At 47.4% G+C, this 21,167-nt stretch overlaps 2 protein-coding genes across 4 annotated transcripts in view; one reads left to right on the top strand and one right to left on the bottom strand.

Moving 5' to 3' along the window:
• ILRUN (inflammation and lipid regulator with UBA-like and NBR1-like domains) overlaps positions 1–19,897 on the bottom strand; it is a 618,006-nt gene extending 598,109 nt beyond the window's left edge. For all 3 annotated transcript variants that reach the window (XM_077295540.1, XM_077295538.1, XM_077295539.1), the window contains exon 1: positions 19,567–19,897. In XM_077295540.1, coding sequence (XP_077151655.1) covers positions 19,567–19,724 — 158 coding nt within the window. In that variant the 5' untranslated portion in view covers positions 19,725–19,897. The remainder of the gene's footprint in view (positions 1–19,566) is intronic.
• A 313-nt stretch (positions 19,898–20,210) lies between these two features.
• SNRPC (small nuclear ribonucleoprotein polypeptide C) overlaps positions 20,211–21,167 on the top strand; it is a 180,184-nt gene continuing 179,227 nt past the window's right edge. Inside the window, exon 1 of the mRNA XM_077295542.1 lies at positions 20,211–20,341. Coding sequence (XP_077151657.1) covers positions 20,334–20,341 — 8 coding nt within the window. The 5' untranslated portion in view covers positions 20,211–20,333. The remainder of the gene's footprint in view (positions 20,342–21,167) is intronic.

Genomic DNA, 21,167 nt, shown 5'->3' with positions numbered 1-21,167 from the left:
CTAACCCACTTGTTTAGGGGTTTTAAATTTATGATCGTTCGGGAGTCTCCCGAAGGTTTTTTTATTGAAAACAAATGAGAGTAATGGCCCTTGCCTCTTTCTGAGATGGGTACTGGGATGATTGCGTCTAACTCTCAACTCCTGGATGTTTGTCCACATAGAGGAGTCTGAGAGCGAGAACAGGGTCAGGTTACAACAAATCTTTCTGGGGGACTGTTGGAGAACTCTAGCTTGTACCCCTGAGCAATTACCTGCAGAATCCAAGGATTTTGGGATATTTTCTGCCAACCCCCTAGAAATTTTTGTAACCGACCTTGATGTAATTTATTCGGCTTTCCTGCACCTGCACTTGTGAAGATGGAGTCTCTACCCTTTCCACCCTTGGGATAAGACCACATCCCAGTCTTCGCTTTCCCCCTGTAGTCTGTCTTCTGACCAGGTCGGGATCTACAAAAGGGCCGGAATTTTTTAGTATTCTCCTCAGGGAACCTTACTTTTTATATGAGGCCTTTTCTAAAATATCATCTAAAATAGGCCCAAATGCTTTATTCCCTGAGAATGGGATTCCGCACAATTTATTTTTTGTTTGGATATCCCCTGACCAAGTCTTTAGCCAGATAGCTCTTCTGGCTGCATTGGACAAGGACTCACTTCTGGCGGCGAAGCAAACGGATTCTGCTGAAGCATCTGCCATAAAGCCTGTGGCGAGTTTAAGTAACGGTAGAGATTTGAGAACAACATCTCTGGAAGTCTTAGCTTTGAGATGTTCCTCGAAATCATCTATCCATAGATGCATTGACCGGGCTACCGATGTTGCAGCTATACTGGCCCGTATTATTGCTGCTGAGGATTCCCAAGGTCTCCTGAGCAGTTCATCTGCTTTGCGATCCATTGGATCCTTTAAAGCGGAGGAATCCTCAAAAGGAATTGAGGTTTTCTTCACCACCTTTGCTAATGGAACATCAATCTTGGGAACTTCATCCCACACTTTAATGTCCTCTGGATTATAAGGCAGACGGAGACTGAAGTCTCTAGTTACTATTAGTCTCTTCTCCGCTTCCTGCCATTCATCTAGAATCATGGAACAGATGTGGTTGTTGACTAGAAAAATCTTATTGACTTGGGCATGTAACCCGCCAAACATTTCACCCTGGATCGAGGTCTCCTCCGGCGTGTCTTGTAACTGCATGGTGTTACGCACTGCATGAAGAAGCTCATCTGTATCTGCCGCAGAGAAGAGATATATCTTCCCTTTGCCCAATGATCCGTCTCGTTCTTCCTGGTCTGAGTCTTCTGAAATCTCTCCTTCGGAAGAGGGACTAGACTTGCTTGGCTTTTTCCGTGATGTTTGCGGTTCCGACTGACGTGTCTGGGGAAGATTCAAGCTTGAGATAGATGCCTGAACCTCCTGACAAATCTTTGTCCTCAGTGGGAAAAACATTGGTGGGTGGAGTGGGGAGGGTCCTTTTAACCGCTTGTTGTTCCTGTCCCACTGAGGGTAAGAAGGACGTCCTCCAATGGTGCTGTCAGGTGGTGAACTGGAAAAGTAGGTTTCTTCCTCATCACAGAGGGAGATTATCTACTGTGAGGCAGTGAGACTATGGGGTCTTAACAGTAAGAGCCCTGGATCCAGTTTCATTTATCTTAGGAGCCCTGACTGCTGTAAGGGTACCGTCACACAGTACCATTTTCATCGCTACGACGGCACGATCCGTGACGTCGCAGCGTCGTATGATTATCGCTCCAGCGTCGTAGACTGAGGTCACACGTTGCAATCACGGCGCTGGAGCGATGCCGAAGTCCCCGGGTAACCAGGGTAAACATCGGGTTACTAAGCGCAGGGCCGCGCTTAGTAACCCGATGTTTACCCTGGTTACCAGCGTAAACGTAAAAAAAAAAACAAACAGTACATACTTACATTCCGGTGTCTGTCCCCCGGCGCTGTGCTTCTCTGCACTGTGTAAGCGCTATAGCCGGAAAGCAGAGCGGTGACGTCACCGCTGTGTTCGCTTTCCGGCCGGCAGGCGCTCACAGTGCAGAGAAGCTGAGACGCCGGAGGACAGACACCGGAATGTAAGTATGTACTGTTTGTTTTTTTTACGTTTACGCTGGTAACCAGGGTAAACATCGGGTTACTAAGCGCGGCCCTGCGCTTAGTTACCCGATGTTTACCCTGGTTACAAGCGAACACATCGCTGGATCGGTGTCACACACAACGATCCAGCGATGTCAGCAGGTGATCAAGCGACGAAAGAAAGTTCCAAACGATCTGCTACGACATACGATTCTCAGCAGGGTCCCTGATCGCTGCTGCGTGTCAGACACAACGATATCGTAACGATATCGCTAGAACGTCACGGATCGTACCGTCGTAGCGATGAAAATGGCACTGTGTGACGGTACCCTAAGAGCCACGAGAATGGGATCCTCTGCCATGACACAGTGCTGCTGCTTCGCCACAAGGTACAAAAGGCAGTGCTGATGTCCCCGATAAACAAAACGCAACAGACTTATGGGACAAGAATCTGTCTGATTGCGGAATGTGGAGTTTGGGAAGGATTAATAATAATAACAACAATAAACTTTATTTATATAGCGTCAACATATTCCGCAGCGCTTTACAGTTTGACAGTTTCAAACACAACAGTCATAAGTAACAACCATATAATAATTAAAGCAAAATAAAACCACCCTGCTCGTGAAAGCTGACAATCTACACTAAGGTGGGGAAAATACAATGTACAGGTGTGTATCAACAATGTTGAATTTACAATGATGGCACAGCCATTTTCAGGGGGTGGGGGATAGATGGAGATAGTGAATGGGCTACACACACCCACAAACATAAAATGACTCATTAGGGAACGTGATAGGCCGCTCTGAACAAATGTGTATTGAGGGAGCGCCTAAAACTATGCAAATTGTAGATGGTCCTAATATCTTGGGGCAAAGCATTCCGAGGCGGAAGGAATCCTTCTTTTCAATTCGTGGGATTTTCCGCTCCCAGGACAGTAGTATGTCCTTTTATAGGATGTATCAAAATGACGTGTGTCATCTTTTAAAGCTAATTATGTAATAGACTTGCCATTAGCACTCAACATAGAACCTACCTGAGAGATCTGTTCCAAACAGAAGAAATGCAAATTTTACTAAGCCAATTCAAGCATATCTGTTTGCTTGACTAAGCCCTGTTGTAAAGAATGAAGTAACAGAAGCTGGATCTGGGTCCAAAAACACAAGGCCTCTATATCCAGAGTCGAGGCCCAAGACAAATGTGAAGTGGTAGGCCGATGATACAATGTGCGGCCACACAACAAGGCACCAGACAGAAGGTCTAACCCAGTGGCTCACAGCCAGAAGCGAAAAAGGCACCAAGCCCGACACACTAATAATACCCCCTGAGGCACAGGGCACCGAATCCCTATGATGCAATATGACGCATATAGGAACTATGAAGCAAAATAATGCAATATGATGTCCAAAGGCACTATTAAGTAATCTGATTCAATACGACGCAATATGATGCACAAAGCATATAGCAACTATGAAGAAAAATGATGCATAAAGGCAATCTGAAGCACTATGATACATATAGGAACAATGAAGCAATATGATGCATATAGGAATAATGATGCAATATAATGCATGAAGTAACTATGAAGCGCTATGGTGCATATAGGAACTATGAAACAATATGCTGTAATATAATGCACAAAGGCAATATGAAGTGCTATGATGCATATAGGAACCATGAAGCAATATGATGCAATCTGATGCACAAAGGTAATATGAGCATCATGATGCATATAGGAACAGTGAAGCAATATGATGCACAAAGCCACTATGAAGCGTAATGACGCATATAGGAACCATGAAGCAATATGATGCTCTATGATGCATATAGGAACCATGAAGCTCTATGATGCATATAGGAACTATGAAGCAACATGTTGCGCAAAGTCCCTATGAAATAGAATGATGCCGTATGATGCCACAGAGGCACTCAGTATGATGCAGAGAGGCACTATGTTGCAGTATGATGCACAGAGGAACTCAATATGATGCATAGAAGCACTATGATGCAGTATTATGCATGGAGGAACTCAATATGATGCATAGAGGCACTATGATGCAGTATCATGAACCGAGGAACTCAATATGATGCATAGAAACAGTATGACTAGGCCATGCTTGAAGGTGCCAAACAAGAGACCAGACTTACACTTTTAAGCAAAAGAGGAATCTATCAGAGTTCCAGATAAATCTCCACTCTGAACAGTACATCTCATTTGTCAGACTGACTCCACCCGAAGGAGCTAATTAATGAGTCGCAGCTGGAGGGCAGTCTTCATGGAGACAATGTGCTGAATTAACACCTTGTGTGGACGGAGTAGTTAAGTTGCTAAGTAGTAATTGTTAAGTAGTTAAGTTGAGTTAAGTAGTTGTGTGGACGGAGTAGTTAAGTTGCAAAGAAAAGTGAAACACTTGTTTATTGAACGAGAAAATGGAAAGCATGCTTCCAAAAAAATCACTCTGAAGCCCAATCATAAGATCTGTGCAGACAAGACCTGCAACTAACTGAAGTCCAGTCATGAGTTGTAGCCTGGACATATGGCCCTACCATAGCATAGAGGTCCAAGGCCTAGCTGCAAATGGGTTCCAGGTACAGCTTTGGCACAAAGTCCTGAGACTAGAGTCAGCCCTGAGGCCCAGGCCATCAATGCAACATTAAACCATGCACTCACCTGTGCTGGCTCCATACCTGCTAGAAGACAGGGGGAGCTGGTAACGCCGAGAGCCTACCGTGGAAGGAAGCGGCATCCCGTCAGGAATGCTGCATTACTGTCAATGATTTCCTCTCCTGTGCCCCCTTCCGTGTTCTATCGTGGAACGCACGCCGATTTTATGTGTCGGCGCCCCTCTCTGATGTCACCTGAAGTGCAACTGCCTTCACCACACGACTTTCGGAAGTAGCGGTGTTTTGCTGGTCGGCGTCCGAGCCGAAAGCCCCCCCCACCGGGAGGAAGCGGCTCTACCCAGGAGCCCGTCCGCTCGACTGGTCTCTGGGGCTGAGGGACTCCCCACCGGGGAGTTTCCACCCTGGGCTACTTGACAGGGGGAAGGATTGGACTTGCCGCACGATCCCCCTAAGCCCATTGCACAGGCTGTTGGCTGAGGAACCTCTCAAAGAGGAGTCAGCCACGGTCCGTCTGACCGGGGAAAGGGAAGGCTGAGGCCCCCGAACTCTGAGTCCATCTGGTACAGCACTGATAGCTGAGGGACCTCTACCCAGTGAGGTGTCGGCCACGGACCACTTGACAGGGGGAAGAGAATCCACAGGCTATCTTCGCTCTAGGAGCAACCTCTCATACAACCGTCCCTGTAGGGACAGGAAAAACACTGGAGGGTGGAGGTGGGAGGGTCCTTTTAACCTCTCTATGATCCTGTCCAGCTATAAGTCAAGGAAGGACGTCCTCCATGGTGCTGCCCTGAGGGACGTAATGGAAAACAACCTTCCGTTGTTTTTGTAGCCCCATTGAATTACAATGGGGGCCGTGTCCGTTAGTTGTGAAAAATATCGAGCAGGATCGATATTTTTTCACAGGCATAAATACGGCCCTCACGGCCATACGGCGCTCCGTAGAATTATTGCGGCCCCATAGAAATGTATTGGGACTGCAAAAATGGGATGCAAAACCATGGTTAGGCTACTTTTACACTAGCGTCGTGCACTGCATGTCGCTATGTAGAAAAAACGCATCCTGCAAAATTGCTTGCAGGATGCGTTTTTTCTCCATAGACTTGCATTAGCGATGCAGTGCGACGCATTGCCACACGTCGCAACCGTCGTGCGACGGTTGCGTCGGACCGTCGCCACAAAAAAACGTTACATGTAACTTTTTTTGTGCGTCGTGACCGTCTTTTCCGACCGCGCATGCGAGGCCGGAACTCCTCCCCCGCCTCCCCGCACATCACAATGGGGCAGCGGATGTGTTGTAAAACTGCATCTGCTGCCACCGTTGTGCGGCGCTTTCACAGTTTGCGTCGGTGCGCCGCAAAGTCGCATTGTGACGTGCAGTGCACGACACTAGTGTGAAAGTAGCCTATGTGTAAAAGAAGCCTTACCCTAACCCTAATAGGAAAATGGAAATAAATACATTTTCTTTGTTTTATTATTTTTCCCTCACTAAGGGGGTGATAAAGGGGGGTTATTTACTATTTTTTTTTTTTATCACTGTGATAGGGTTTATCACAGTGACTAAAATGAACCAATAGGAAAAATCTTCCTATTGTTGCCAAGTGCCTGCGGGCAGATCTCGGCGGGCGCACTGCGCATGCACCTGCCATTCTTTCACTGATAAAGATGGCAGCGTCCACCGGAGGAAGCAGGAGGGCCGAGGAGCCCCGGGAAACACTGGTAAGTATGGGGAGGGGGGGGGCGATCGGGGACATCGATAACATCAGAGGAGAGAGAAATTACATGGCACATCGTTTTGTTTTTTTTTTGCGGCCACCGCTAGACTGTTAGTAGCGGTGATCACAAAACCAGGTCGGTAAGAACCAACCTGAATTATGTTCTTTGCCGAGTACCGCCGGCAAATCTCGGTGGGCGCATGCGCCCGCCATTTTTTTACGGGTAAAGATGGCGCCGCCCATGGGGGGAGGAAACAGGAGGACTCACGGGCATCGGGAGACACCGGTATCAGGGGGTGATCAGGGACCCTACTTCTCTCTCCTCTGATGTGTGATCACATCAGAGGAGAGAGAAATGGAATGGCTTTTTTTTGTGCGGCTGGCGGTAAACGATTACCGGCGACCGCAACCCAGGGGTCGGTAAAAACCAACCCGAATCATGTTCTCTGGAGTCTCGGCTACCACCGGCAGAAGAGACGCCGGAGAAAATCCAACTCTGGGGGGCACTATACACTTTTTCCACAGCGCCGTTAATTAACGGTGCTGTGGTTTAAGTACCCTTAACTACCGCCGTTAAAAGGCGTATCGGCAGTCGTTAAGGGGTTAAACTGCTCTCCTCTGTTGACCTGTCCTTTGGGAGGAAGGTATTGCAAGAGGTGATCCCTCCCCAGGGTGTTTTGATCTATTTAAATCTCTCAGGTGGTGCTGTCATGGGAGAAGGGAAAAAATCTTAGTTACCAGTAACAGGATTTTACACCGCCCATGATAGCATCCTTATATTCCCTCCATCGCTTTGTCACTTGTGGTGTGCACTTTTAGGGTGTTAAGAAAAAATGTATTTAGTGACGGTTATGTTACTATTAGGCCGGCCTCACACTGGGCGTAAGACAATACGCCACGTATTATATGTCCGTACTACGGCCGTAATACGGAGAAATGTTCCCAAAATAGTGATCCGTAGTCAGGGTGTGTCAGCGTATTTTGCGCATGGCATCCTCCGTATGTAATCCGTATGGCATCCGTACTGCGAGATTTTCGCGCAGGCTTGCAAAACCGACATCTAATGGATTTATGTGCTCAAATCTTCATTAAAACATATATACAGTATATATATATATATATATATACTATGTATTTAGATTTCATTCAGCGCGATATCTGTGAACAGCCGGTAATTCAATTGCCGGCTTTTCATTTCTCCTGCACAAACCCGACAGGATATGAGACATGGTTTACATACAGTAAACCATCTCATATCCCCATTTTTTTTGCATATTCCACACTACTAATGTTAGTAGTGTGTATGTGCAAAATTTCAGCGCTGTAGCTGCTGAAATAAAGGGTTAAATGGCGGAAAAAATTGGCGTGGGCTCCCGCGCAATTTTCTCCGCCAGAGTGGTAAAGCCAGTGACTGAGGGCAGATATTAATAGCCAGGAGAGGGTCCATGGTTATTGCCCCCCCCCCGTGGCTAAAAACATCTGCCCCCAGCCACCCCAGAAAAGGCACATCTGGAAGATGCGCCTATTCTGGCACTTGGCCACTCTCTTCCCACTCCCTGTAGCGGTGGGATATGGGGTAATGAAGGGTTAATGTCACCTTGCTATTGTAAGGTGACATTAAGCCAGATTAATAATGGAGAGGCGTCAATTATGTCACCTATCCATTATTAATCCAATTGTTGGAAAGGGTTAAAAAACACACACACACATTATTAAAAAGGATTTTAATGAAATAAACACAGCGGTTGTTTTAATAATTTATTGCTCTCTCAATCCATTTCCAGGCCCTCGCTTGGCAAAATAATTAACGCACAAGATACATACCTTCTGATGTCAGATCACTTCCCACGATGTAATCCATCTGAAGGGGTTAACTAATATTACAGGCACGAGCTGTGATAAACCACTTGCTCGTGCCTGTAATCCCCGGGTGCTGAAAGGAAAGCAGAGTGATCCATACTTACATGCAGTCGCGGTGATGCGCCTCTGCTGGATGTTCTCATGAACTGCAGCCTGGGAACTTTTTCCCACGCTCCAGGTCATATGAGGACATCCACCAGGGGGCGCCTCACCGCGACTGAAGGAAATGTAGGTCAATGACCTACATTTCATTCATTCGCCGGGGATTACAGGCACGGAGCACAGCTGCATTAGCAGGGCTCCTGCCTGTAATATTAGTTAACCCCTTCAGATGGATTACATCGTGGGACGTGATCTGACATCAGAAGGTATGTATCTTGTGCGTTTATTATTTTGCCAAGCGAGGGTTTGCAAATGGATTGCGAGAACAATAAATTATTACAACAACCGCTGTGTTTATTTCATTAAAATCCTTTTTAATCATGTGTGTGTGTGTTTTTTAACCCTTTCCTACAATTGGATTAATAATGGATAGGTGACATAATTGACGCCTCTCCATTATTAATCTGGCTTAATGTCACCTTACAATAGCAAGGTGGCATTAACCCTTCATTACCCCATATCCCACCGCTACAGGGAGTGGGAAGAGAGTGGCCAAGTGCCAGAATAGGCGCATCTTCCAGATGTGCCTTTTCTGGGGTGGCTGGGGGCAGATGTTTTTAGCCACGGGGGGGGGGGGGGGGGGGGGGGGGGGGCAATAACCATGGACCCTCTCCTGGCTATTAATATCTGCCCTCAGTCACTGGCTTTACCATTCTGGCGGAGAAAATTGCGCGGGAGCCCACGCCAATTTCTTCCGCCATTTAACCCTTTATTTTAGCAGCTACAGTGCACAAATTTTGCACATACACACTACTAACATTAGTAGTGTGGAATATGCAAAAAAAAGGGGATATGAGATGGTTTACTGTATGTAAACCATGTCTCATATCCTGTCAGGTATGTGAAGGAGAAGGAAAAAGCCGGCAATTGAATTACCGACTTTTCACTAACACCGCTGCGTATTTCTCGCAAGTCACACTGCAGGTCCGTGTGGAATCCGTATTTTTCTCGCCCCCATAGACTTTCATTGGCGTATTATTTGCGCAATACGCTGACAAACGCAGCATGCTGCGATTTTGTACGGCCGTAGAAAGCTGTATAATACTGAACCGTAATATACGGCTAATAGGAGCAGCCCCATTGAGAATAATTGTGCCGTATGTAATGCGAGTTTTACGGACGTAGTTTCTGCGCTCTTACGTCCGTAAAACTCGCCAGTGTGACGCCGGCCTTAGAGTTGAGCAAATTTGTTTGGGTTTCCTATAATTTGGCAAGCTATAGCGCTTGCTGAATAGGCTACAGAGGGAACCTGGCTTCCTGGATCACACCGGCTGATCAGCAACGCAGCTGCATGTGTCGCGGCTGTGTCACAGTCACAGCACATGCAGCTGCGGCGCCGATCAGCTGGCATGCTCTCCAGGAAGCCAGGTTCCCTCTGCAGCTTATTCAGCAAGCGCTATAGCGTGCCGAATAAGAGGGAATCTGAACAAATTTGCTCAACACTAGTTCTGAAACCCAAACTGATGCAGAGGAGAGGTACCGCCTTTTTATTCAGTAGGTTCCCTGTCCCTGTAAAAAAAAAATATATATATATTTTCACACATACATATACTCGAGTATAAGCCGAGTCGGCTTATACTCGAGTCATACCCAGGGGTCGGCGGGGGGGGATGGGGGGGGAAGCGGGGGCTGTCTGATTATACTCACCTACTCCTGGCGCGGTCCCTGGCTTCCCAGCTTCTTCCTGTACTGAGCGGTCACATGGTACCGCTCATTACAGTAATGAACATGCGGCTCCACCTCCCATAGGGGTGGAGCCACATATTCATTACTGTAATGAGCGGTAACGGTGACCGCTCAATACAGGAAGAAGCTGCCGGCGCCGGGGAAGCAGGGACTGCACAGCGCCAGGAGCAGGTGTGTATATAACGGGGAGGGGAGCGCAGCGCTGCACGATATTCACCTTACTTCGTTCCGGCACCGCTCCGTCTCCAGCATCTTCTGCAGTGACGCTCAGGTCAGAGGGCGCGGTGACGTGGTTAGTGCGCGCCCTCTGCCTGAACGTCAGTGCAGAAGACGCTGAAGATGGAGCGGCGCCGGAATGGGGAGCAGGTGAATATTTAAAGTGTCGGGGGCCTGAGGGACGGAGAGGTGAGTATGTGATTTTTTTTTTTTATCGCAGCAACAGCAAATGGGGCAAGTGTCTGTATGGAGCATCTTATGGGGCCATAATCAACGTTTGTGCAGGATTATATGGGGCAAGTGTCTGTATGGAGCATCATAGGGGGCCATAACGTTTGTGCAGCACTATATGGGGTGGAGCCACATATTCATTACTGTAATGAGCGGTAACGGTGACCGCTCAATACAGGAAGAAGCTGCCGGCGCCGGGGAAGCAGGGACTGCACAGCGCCAGGAGCAGGTGAGTATAACGGGGAGGGGAGCGCAGCGCTGCGCGATATTCACCTTACTTCGTTCCGGCACCGCTCCGTCTCCAGCGTCTTCTGCAGTGACGCTCAGGTCAGAGGGCGCGGTGACGTGGTTAGTGCGCGCCCTCTGCCTGAACGTCAGTGCAGAAGACGCTGAAGATGGAGCGGCGCCGGAATGGGGAGCAGGTGAATATTTAAAGTGTCGGGGGCCTGAGGGACGGAGAGGTGAGTATGTGATTTTTTTTTTTTATCGCAGCAACAGCAAATGGGGCAAGTGTCTGTATGGAGCATCTTATGGGGCCATAATCAACGTTTGTGCAGGATTATATGGGGCAAGTGTCTGTATGGAGCATCATAGGGGGCCATAACGTTTGTGCAGCACTATATGAGGCAAATATCTTTATGGAGCATCTTATGGGGCCATTATTAACTTTTATGCAGGATTATATGGGGCATATTTTAATATGGAGCATGTTATGGGGCTCCTGTTTCAATATCGATATTCAAAAACACAACCTACTGATGTCTCAATTAATTTAACTTTTATTGGTATCTATTTTTACTTATGACATTTACTGGTAGCTGCTGCAATTCCTACCCAAGGCTTATACTCGAGTCATTAAGTTTTCCCAGTTTTTTGTGGCAAAATTAGGGGGGGGGGGGTCGGCTTATACTCGGGTCGGCTCATACTCGAGTATATACGGTAACTGCCTTAGATTGTCTGTCATCCACTTCCGTCTGGACATCCTCGAATCCCACAATCCATCGCGCCGCACTGAAAGTACGCCGACCGCCATATTGGAATACCCAAGTGATGGGTATTCCAATATGGCACCCGCTGGTGGTACCAGGCCCTTGTGCAGTACCACCAGCGAGTCATCGCCGGACCCCCCCGCTGCAGAGGGAGTGCGGGACGGCGGGTGGAGAGCGGGAGAGTGGGCTGTTAAGGGAGAGAGCAAGACGCGGGTGGAGAGCTTGGCTGCTGAGGTAGAGAGCAGGATGGCCAGTGGACACAGAAGCTGCGGAGGGACGGAGCAGAGCACCGGACAGAGAGTGCAGAGCGGGGCTGTGGAGGGAGAATGCGGAACGGCGACTGTAGAGTGGGGCTGCAGAAGGAGAGAGCGTGACGGTGGATGGACAGCTGGGCTGCAGAGGGAGACAGCGGGGCTGAAGAGTTGCTGAGGGAGAAAGCAGGACGGCCAGTGGACACAGGGTATGTGAAAGAACACAGCGGGACGGTGGAAGGACAGAGGGCTGCTGAGAGAATGTGGGATGGTGGGTGGAGAGCTAGGCTTTGGAGGGATAAAGTGGGGCGGCGAGAGGAGGAGAGCTGGACTGCGCACATGGGGGCATAGATTCTCAACGCTGCAAAGCCTGCCCCCATCGCGACATTATCGCCCTCCCGATGCGATAGCATCGGGCCTCCATCTAGTACATATATACACACACAAATATATATTATATAAATAATGAATAAAAAGCAATCAAAAAGTCGTATGTATGTGTATAATGAATATATATTTAACCCCTACATGACCCAGCCTATTTTGACTTTAATGACCTGGCCGTTTTTTGCAATTCTGACCAGTGTCCCTTTATGAGGTAATAACTCAGGAACGCTTCAACGGATCCTAGCGATTTTACAACAAAATTTACAAAACCTTTTTTTAGGGACCACCTCACATTTGAAGTCAGTTTGAGGGGTCTAAATGGCTGAAAATACCCAAAAGTGACACCATTCTAAAAACTGCACCCCTCAATGTGCTCAAAACCACATTCAAGAAGTTTTTTAACCCTTCAGGTGCTTCACAGCAGCAGAAGCAACATGGAAGGAAAAAAATTAACATTTAACTTTTTAGTCACAAAAATGATATTTTAGCAACATTTTTTTTATTTTCTCAGGGGTAAAAGGAGAAACTGGACCCCAAAAGTTATTGTACAATTTGTCCTGAGTACGCCGATATTCCATATGTGTGGGGGAACCACTGATTTGGCGCACGACAGGGCTCGGAAGGGAAGGAGCGCCATTTGACTCCTATCTTTAGCGGACATCATGTCGTGTTTGGAGAGCCCCCTGTGAACCTAAACATTGGAGCTCCCCCACATGTGACCCCATTTTGGAAACTAGACCCCCCAAGGAACTTATCTAGATGTATAGTGAGCACTTTGAACCCCCAGGTGCTTCACAAATTGATCCGTAAAAATCATTTTTTTTTTTTCTTCTCCACAAAAAGTTTCTTTTAGCCTCAATTTTTTCATTTTTACATGGGCAACAGGATAAAATGGATCCTAAAATTTGTTGGGCAATTTCTCCTGAGTACACTGATACCTCATAGGTGGTCAGAGACCACTGTTAGGGTGCACGGCAAGGCTCGAAAGGAGCGCCATTTGACTTTTTGAATGAAAAATTAGCTCCAATCGTTAGCGTACACCATGTCGCATTTGGAGAGCCCCTGTGTGCTTAAACATTGGAGCTCCCCCACAAATGACCCCATTTTGGAAACTAGACCTCCCAAGGAACTAATCTAGATGTGCGAGGAGCACTTTGAACTTTGAGCGCAGCGTTTCCTGAACGTGGAAACATACCCTAATTGTTCCACTCCTGGTTTTGGCTTACAAATAGAGAGCTGTCACACAGACCGCTCTCCAGCGACCAACGATGCCGAGGTCCCCGGGTAACCAGGGTAAACATCGGGTTACTAAGCGCAGGGCCGCGCTTAGTAACCCGATGTTTACCCTGGTTACCAGCGTAAAATGTAAAAAAAAAAAAACAGTACATACTTACATTTGCGTCCCCCGGCGTCCGCTTCCTGCACTGACTGAGCGCCGGCCCTAACAGCAGAGCGGTGACGTCACCGCTGTGCTGTACTTTCACTTTACGGCGCTCAGTCAGTGTGTGAAGCGGACGCCGGGGGACGCGAAGGTGAGTATGTAGTTTGTTTTTTTTACATTTTACACTGGTAACCAGGGTAAACATCGGGTTACTAATCGCGGCCCTGCGCTTAGTAACCCGATGTTTACCCTGGTTACCAGTGTAAAACATCGCTGGTATCGTTGCTTTTGGTGTCAAACACGACGATACACGCCGGTCTGACGACCAAATAAAGTTCTGAACTTTGTTCAACGACCAGCGATATCACAGCAGGATCCTGATCGCTGCTGCGTGTCAAACTAAACAATATCACTAGCCAGGACGCTGCAACGTCACGGATCGCTAGCGATATCGTATAGTGTGACGGTACCTATACTGATGAAAAATCCTGATGCAATCCTGAACGTGGACACATACCCTTAGAGGAAAAGTATAATAGAAACATGTCACCGCTTCTGCATTTATCACCCACTCCTGATTTTGGCTTAGGCCTCTTTCACACTTCCGTCTTTCAGCTCCTGTCACAATCAGTCTTTTTTTTAGAATGCAAAAATTTGCAGGATCCTGCATTTTCTCATAGACTTGTATTATCGACGGATTGTGACGGATGGCCATCTGTTTCATCCGTCTTTCACTGGATCCTGCATAAAAAAGCGGTCCGTCGGGCAGAGAAAACGTTTAGAGGAACGGTTTTTCTGCACGTTGGAAAAAAAAAAAAAAAAAAAACACGGTCAGCGACGCATCCTGCGCTGCCCGTCACTGGCTACAATGGATGCCTATGGGCGCAGGATGCGTCGCTGACTGTGAAAAGCAGGAATCCAGCGACGGGTCCTGCCTTTTCAAAGAGAGCATGCGTGAAAGAATTTCCAGTCAGGGGAATTCTCTCTCGCTCTCTCTTTTTACTATTGATGCTGCCTATGCAGCATCAATAGTAACAAGATATAATGTAAAAAAAAATAAAAATAAATCGCAATATTCTCACCTACCGGCGTTCCCGCGCAGCGTCACTGATGCTCCCAGCAGCTAGCGTTACTTCCTAGTAATACATTGCGAAATCTCGCGAGATTTCGCAATGTATTACTAAGAACGCTAGCTGCCGGGAACATCGGTGCACGGGAATGCCGGTAGGTGAGAATACTGCGATTTATTTTTTTTTAACCTGGTTTGTGTTGTGTATGCGTTTTCACAGCGGAAAACCGCTGCGAAGACACATACACAACAGGTGCACATAGCCTCAACGGATCCGTCAGAAAGACGGGCCCAGTGCACACGTTTTCCACAATCAGCACAGGATCCGTCATTTCAACGTCTTGACGGATCCTGTGCAGATTTGGAAGATGGAAGTGTGAAAGAACTTGGGGCTCGGAAGGGAGAGAGCACCATTTGACTTTTTGAATGCAAGATTGACTGGAATCAATGGTGGTGCCATGTTGCGTTTGGAGACCCCTTATGTGCCTAAACAGTGGAAACCCCTCAATTCTAACTCCATCACTAACCCCAAAACACCCCTAACCCCAATCCTAACCATAACCCTAACCACAAGCCTAATCTTAACCCTAATTCCAACCCTAACCCTAAGGCTATGTGCCCACGTTGCGGATACGTGTGAGGATTTTTCCGCACCATTTTTGAAATATCCACAGGTAAAAGGCACTGCGTTTTACCTGAGGATTTACCGCGGATTTCCAGTGTTTTTTGTGTGGATTTCACCTGCGGATTCCTATATAGGAACAGGTGTAAAACGCTGCGGAATCCGCACAAAGAATTGACATGCTGCGGAAAATACAACACAGCGTTTTCCCATGAGCACAGCGGATTTGGTTTTCCATAGGTTTAATATGGTAATGTAAACTTGATGGAAAACTGCTACGAATCCGCAGCGGCCAATTCGCAGCATGTACACATAACCCTAACCCCAGTGGAAAAATAAAAGTAAATATATTTTCTTTGTTTTATTATTGTCCCTATCTATGGGGGTGATTATGGGGGTGATTAAGGGGGGGGGTGTCCATTTACTATTTTTTTTTTTTATTTTGATCACTGTGACTGTGATAAAACCTGTCATCAAAATCTACCTGGAATGAATCTGCTGGCCGATTCGTCTTTGGAAGATGGCGGGGCCCATTGAGAAGACGGACACCGGAGCTCGGTAAGTATGGGGGGGTGGGATCGGAGCATGGGGGGAGCGGACAGGAGGACAGAGGGGAGCGGAGTACATTACAGGACAGGGCAGGACAGGACAGAGGACTGGGGAGATCGGTGGCGGGGGAGCAGATCAGGGTTTCCAGCCATGGCCGATGGTATTGCAGCATCGGCCATGGCTGGATTGCAATATTTCACGTTTCATAGGTGAAATATTACAAATTGCTCTGATTGGCTGTTTCACTTTCAACAGCCAATCAGAGCGATTGAAGCCACCCCCTAGGCTGAAGTACCAATCTCCCCTGTTCCTCTAGGGCGGGTTGAAATTACACTTAACCCTTTCACCTGACCTGCAGGGACGCGATCATTCTGTGACACAGCATATGCGTCACAGGTCGGATTGGCACCGACTTTCATGATGCATACGCTGTGTCACAGTCACAGGTCGGAAAGGGGTTAAATATATATTATACACATACATACGACTTTTTGATTACTTTTTATTCGTTTTTTTAAGAGTCAATATGATGACAAAGCAACATTTTTTGCCTTTTTTTTTTAACGGCGTTAGTTAAACGGAATAAGTAACATGCCGGTTTTATACAGTGGGTCATTCTAGGATCGGCGATACTGTGTTTTTTTAGTGTTTGTGTGTGCTTAGTGTTTGTTATACATATTTTATGCAACTTTTTTGCTTTTTTAAATTAGTCCCAATAATACTGTGGGACATGTATTATTTTCAACTTGATGACTAACAACCTGTGAGCCAGCTTACAGCTGGATCTCACAGGCCACCATACCCTGGGGTCATCTCAGGGTACCATTGTAACCATCGGGACCCGTGATGCTCATAGCGGGGGTCCGATCGTTACTAAGGGGGTATCGTGGCCCCATTGCAACAACTGTCATGTACAACTGACATCCGCAGGAATTGCCGCTGCAGGGCAGCGCTATTCTCTTATTCCTAAGTGACGCTAAAAAATCATATCAGCGGTCGTTAAGGAGTTAAAGTACAATAAGGTACCTCATGACTTAAGACGCAGCCAGAATGCATATGAGCAATGCTTAAACGGAACCTGTCACCTCCCCCGGGCGTTTTTTACTAAAAGAGCCACCTTGTGCAGCACTAATTCTGTGAAGGTGGCTCTTTTTGGGGGGGTCCCTTCCAGCGCTGCAATATTACTTTGTATAATTTGCCCGGCATACCTTTAGTCTATCCAGGGGGCACGTCTTTTCCCCCCGGACACAAACGCCTCCCAGCCATCACTCAGCCCCTCTGGGCGCCGCCTCCTCTGCCTTCATTAACGTCCCCAGCGCCTGCGCTGTAAGTTCCTTTTTTGGGCATGCGCAGTTTGCACTGCCCTTCTTCTAACATGACATGATGGGCACGGAAGGGCTGAATGATGGCTGGGAGGAATTTGTGTCCGGGGGAAAGACGTGACCCCCCGAAAGACTAAAGGTATGGCGGGCAAATTATACAAAGTAATATTGCAGCATTGGAAGGGACCACCCAAAAAAGAGCCACCTTCACAGAACGCAGCATTAGTGCTGCACAAGATGGCTCCTTAGTTAAAACCGCCCGGGGTCTGGGGGGACAGGTTCCCTTTAAGTTAAATGGTGAGCGATTAATCATACAAATCAAATAAATGATTAAGTATGTTAAAGCGTGCAATATAATTATTAGTATAGAAAAGATTTTGATTGCATACATAAAAGATTATTCATAACAATTACCAAGTGAATAGATTACACATAGCTGGAATTATCTGGCCACCATAAAACAATATTTATATGAGGTAGGAATGTGTTAAATCTAACGTGCTGATGAAAGATTTCAGGTACAGATCAGACATCATAAGCTAATAGTAATAAAGTGAAAACATGTCCTACTACAGTAGGTGTCCTGTATGCAATCAGAATCAGGTGTCCTACTGTACTATCCCTAAAATGCTGTGTCTTTTGCTTATTAATCTATTTGTAATCTTGCCTGAAGAAGGAGCCACTGTGCTCTGATAGCTTGCAAATATATTTAATTTTTAGCCAATAACGGTATCACTCCTAGAATACTTTTGTCATAATTGAGCAGAAAAGTATTCACATTGATTTCTATGGCTAACAAAGGACCACAATATAATTTGTTATTGTACATTAGAAATATATTCTAGTCTTCTTTTCATGCTCCTGAACAAGAAGTCAAAATAAAAATATTTGGGCTTCCAAACTAAACAAATTCTCACAGTGGTACCTTAATAAATGGTTTTAAAGGAGTTGGTCATTGCTAAACAACCTCTTCTTAAATGCTAAAGTGAAGCAGATAAAAGTTCAGCCCTCACAATTTGCTCAGAGATAACTGTTCCATCTGCCTTTAGGGTACCGTCACACTCTGCAACTTTCCAACGATCACGACCAGCGACACGACCTGGCCGTGATCGTTGGAAAGTCGTTGTGTGGTCGCTGGAGAGCTGTCACACAGACAGCTCTCCAGCGACCAACGATGCCGAGGTCCCCGGGTAACCAGGGTAAACATCGGGTTACTAAGCGCAGGGCCGCGCTTAGTAACCCGATGTTTACCCTGGTTACCATTGTAAATGTAAAAAAAAAAAAAAACCACATACTCACATTCCGGTGCCTGTCACGTCCCCGGGCGTCCGCTTCCCTGCACTCCTCCTGCATCCTGTGTAAGCGCGGCCGTAAAGCAGAGCGGTGACGTCACCACTGTGCTCTGATGTACGGCCGGCCGGCGCTGACACAGGATGCAGGAGGAGTGCAGGGAAGCGGACGCCCGGGGACGTGACAGGCACCGGAATGTGAGTATGTGTTTTTTTTGTTTTACATTTACAATGGTAACCAGGGTAAACATCGGGTTACTAAGTGCGGCCCTGCGCTTAGTAACCCGATATTTACCCTGGTTACCAGTGAAGACATCGCTGCATCGGCGTCACACACGCCGATGCAGCGATGTCAGCGGGTGATCCAGCGACGAAATAAAGTTTCAAACGATCTGCTACGACGTACGATTCTCAGCGGGGTCCCTGATCGCAGTAGCGTGTCAGACACAGCGAGATCGTAACTATATCGCTGGAACGTCACGGATCGTGCCGTCGTAGCGACCAAAGTGCCACTGTGAGACGGTACCCTTACTGTGAAGGCTTAGGCTATGTGTACACGTTGCGGATTTCCTGCAGATCCGCAGCGGTTTTTACCATGCAGAAATGCTGAAGATCCGCAACTAATTTACATTACAATGTAAATCAATGAGAAAAAAAACACTGTGCTAATGGTGTGGAAAATTCCACGCTGAAACGCTGAGGATTAAAAGAAGGAGCAAGTCACTTATTTTGTGCGGATCTGCAGCGTTTTTGTACCCATTCCATTATAGAAATCCGCAGGGGTAAAAAACGCAAGAAATCAGCAGCAAATCTGCACAAAAAATGCATTAAATCGGCACCTGCGTTTTCTGCCAAGAGATGCAGAATCCGCACCAAAAATTCCTAAGCCTAATCCGCAACGTGTGCACATGGCCTAAAGCCACATCTGAGGCATGTAAGAAGGGTATCCGGCAGTGAGCAAACTCAAGGGATGCATTTGCAGCATCTGAAAGAGACAGGTCAGTTCCAAAATCTCGGTTTACGGCAGGTTGGAGATGCCCCATCACTTTCCCAGTTCTAACACACGCCTACCTACTGCCAACAGCGCCAGACATCAAGGGCAGAGTGGGGGAGGAGGCAGACGACGGAGAACGCTTACCAGTTTGTCATGTCCAAGAAGAACGCACAGCCAGCAGGATTCAGCTGGAAGCCGAGGAGCCGCTGGAACTCGGAGATGAGGACATCCTTATCTGTGGTCCCCAGACAGCTGAACTTCTGCATCAGCTCCTGGTCCAGATCCACGTCCATTCCATCCATGGTGAAGCAGCCTCACACTGCGGAAAATCACTGAGAACCACTGTAGGAAGTCCGTAACATCAACCTGCCCCACGAGTTCCGAGACAGTGGACAGTCACGGCCTGCTCTGCTTCGCCCAGGCCAAGAACCCCACTCAGGTGCTGTCCGCCACGGCGATTGCAGATGACCTTTGACCTCAAGACCTCGGTGATCTCTAACCGAGAGCCTCACTCTCGAATTGTAGTCCTTCACAGCCCAAACGTCACGGCACCCGGCCCCTTTATTCTAGGACCCGGTCTCCGGCTCTTCAGCTGGCCGCTCTGGGCCTCCTCGCTTCCTGAGCGCCGCACGTGATGACATCACCAGATGGACGCACGACGATAGTACGTCTTATGGCTCCTCCCACAAGAACTGTAGACACGCGATCTTCGTCCTCATAGCCATTTTGCGGAGCGGTGTCACGTTAGCCATTCAGAAAGAGAGCGTCTTTTCAACGTCACATGGGAACTTCTAAGGAGTCTCTCTGCCCAGAAGCGGGAAGGAGGCTGTACGTTTGACGTCATTACCAAGCGCCTAGGCTATTGCGTGGTTTCCGCCAGAGACAAAGGTGACGATTCCGCCATCAGCAATATGCCCAAGTAAGTGCACGTGTGTATGTGTAGCGTCGGCTGGTAGTGCTATGTGTGCGTGTGGTGGCTGGGACGGCCCGCGGTATGGAGCCTGCTCTCTCTTGTGTATACATGCCATGTAACCACTCAGTCTGGAACTCTGGCCATGTGGGTGCTCCTCATCCCACCCCCCTCTATGAGTGCGTGCCCCAGGCCCACCTCTGGATCTGCAATTGGCAGTGGATGAGCCCATAACACTTGCACTTTAGTTCTCTCCTTTACTGAAGCTATGCACTATAATAATAATTTTTATTTATATAGCGCCAACATATTCCGCAGCGCTTTACAACTTATAGTGGGGACTTGTACAGACAATAGACATTACAGTTCAAAACAGATACCAGTACAAATGAGGGCCCTGCTCGCAAGCTTACAAACTATGAGGAAAAGGGGAGACACGAGAGGTGGATGGTAACAATTGCTTTAGTTATTTGGACCAGCCATAGTGTAAGGCTCGGGTGTTCATGTAAAGCTGCATGAACCAGTTAACAGCCTAAGTATGTAGCAGTACAGACACAGAGTGCTATTAACTGCATAAAGTGTATGAGAACATGATGCGAGGAACCTGATTATGTGTGTGGTTTTTTTTTTGTTTTTTAATAGGCCACACAGGGATAGTTAGGTTAATGCATTGAGGCGGTAGGCCAGTCTGAACAAATGCGTTTTTAGGGCACGCTTAAAACTTTGGGGATTAATCGTATTAACCTAGGTAATGCATTCCAAAGAATCGGCGCAGCACGTGTAAAGTCTTGGAGACAGGAATGGGAGGTTCTGATTATTGAGGATGCTAACCTGA

This window comes from Ranitomeya variabilis, chromosome 3, assembly GCF_051348905.1.
Source record: "Ranitomeya variabilis isolate aRanVar5 chromosome 3, aRanVar5.hap1, whole genome shotgun sequence".
NCBI classification, from domain to species: domain Eukaryota; kingdom Metazoa; phylum Chordata; class Amphibia; order Anura; family Dendrobatidae; genus Ranitomeya; species Ranitomeya variabilis.
The sequence above is the reverse complement of the archived record's forward strand: the minus strand, read 5'-3'. Positions and strand labels throughout refer to the sequence as shown.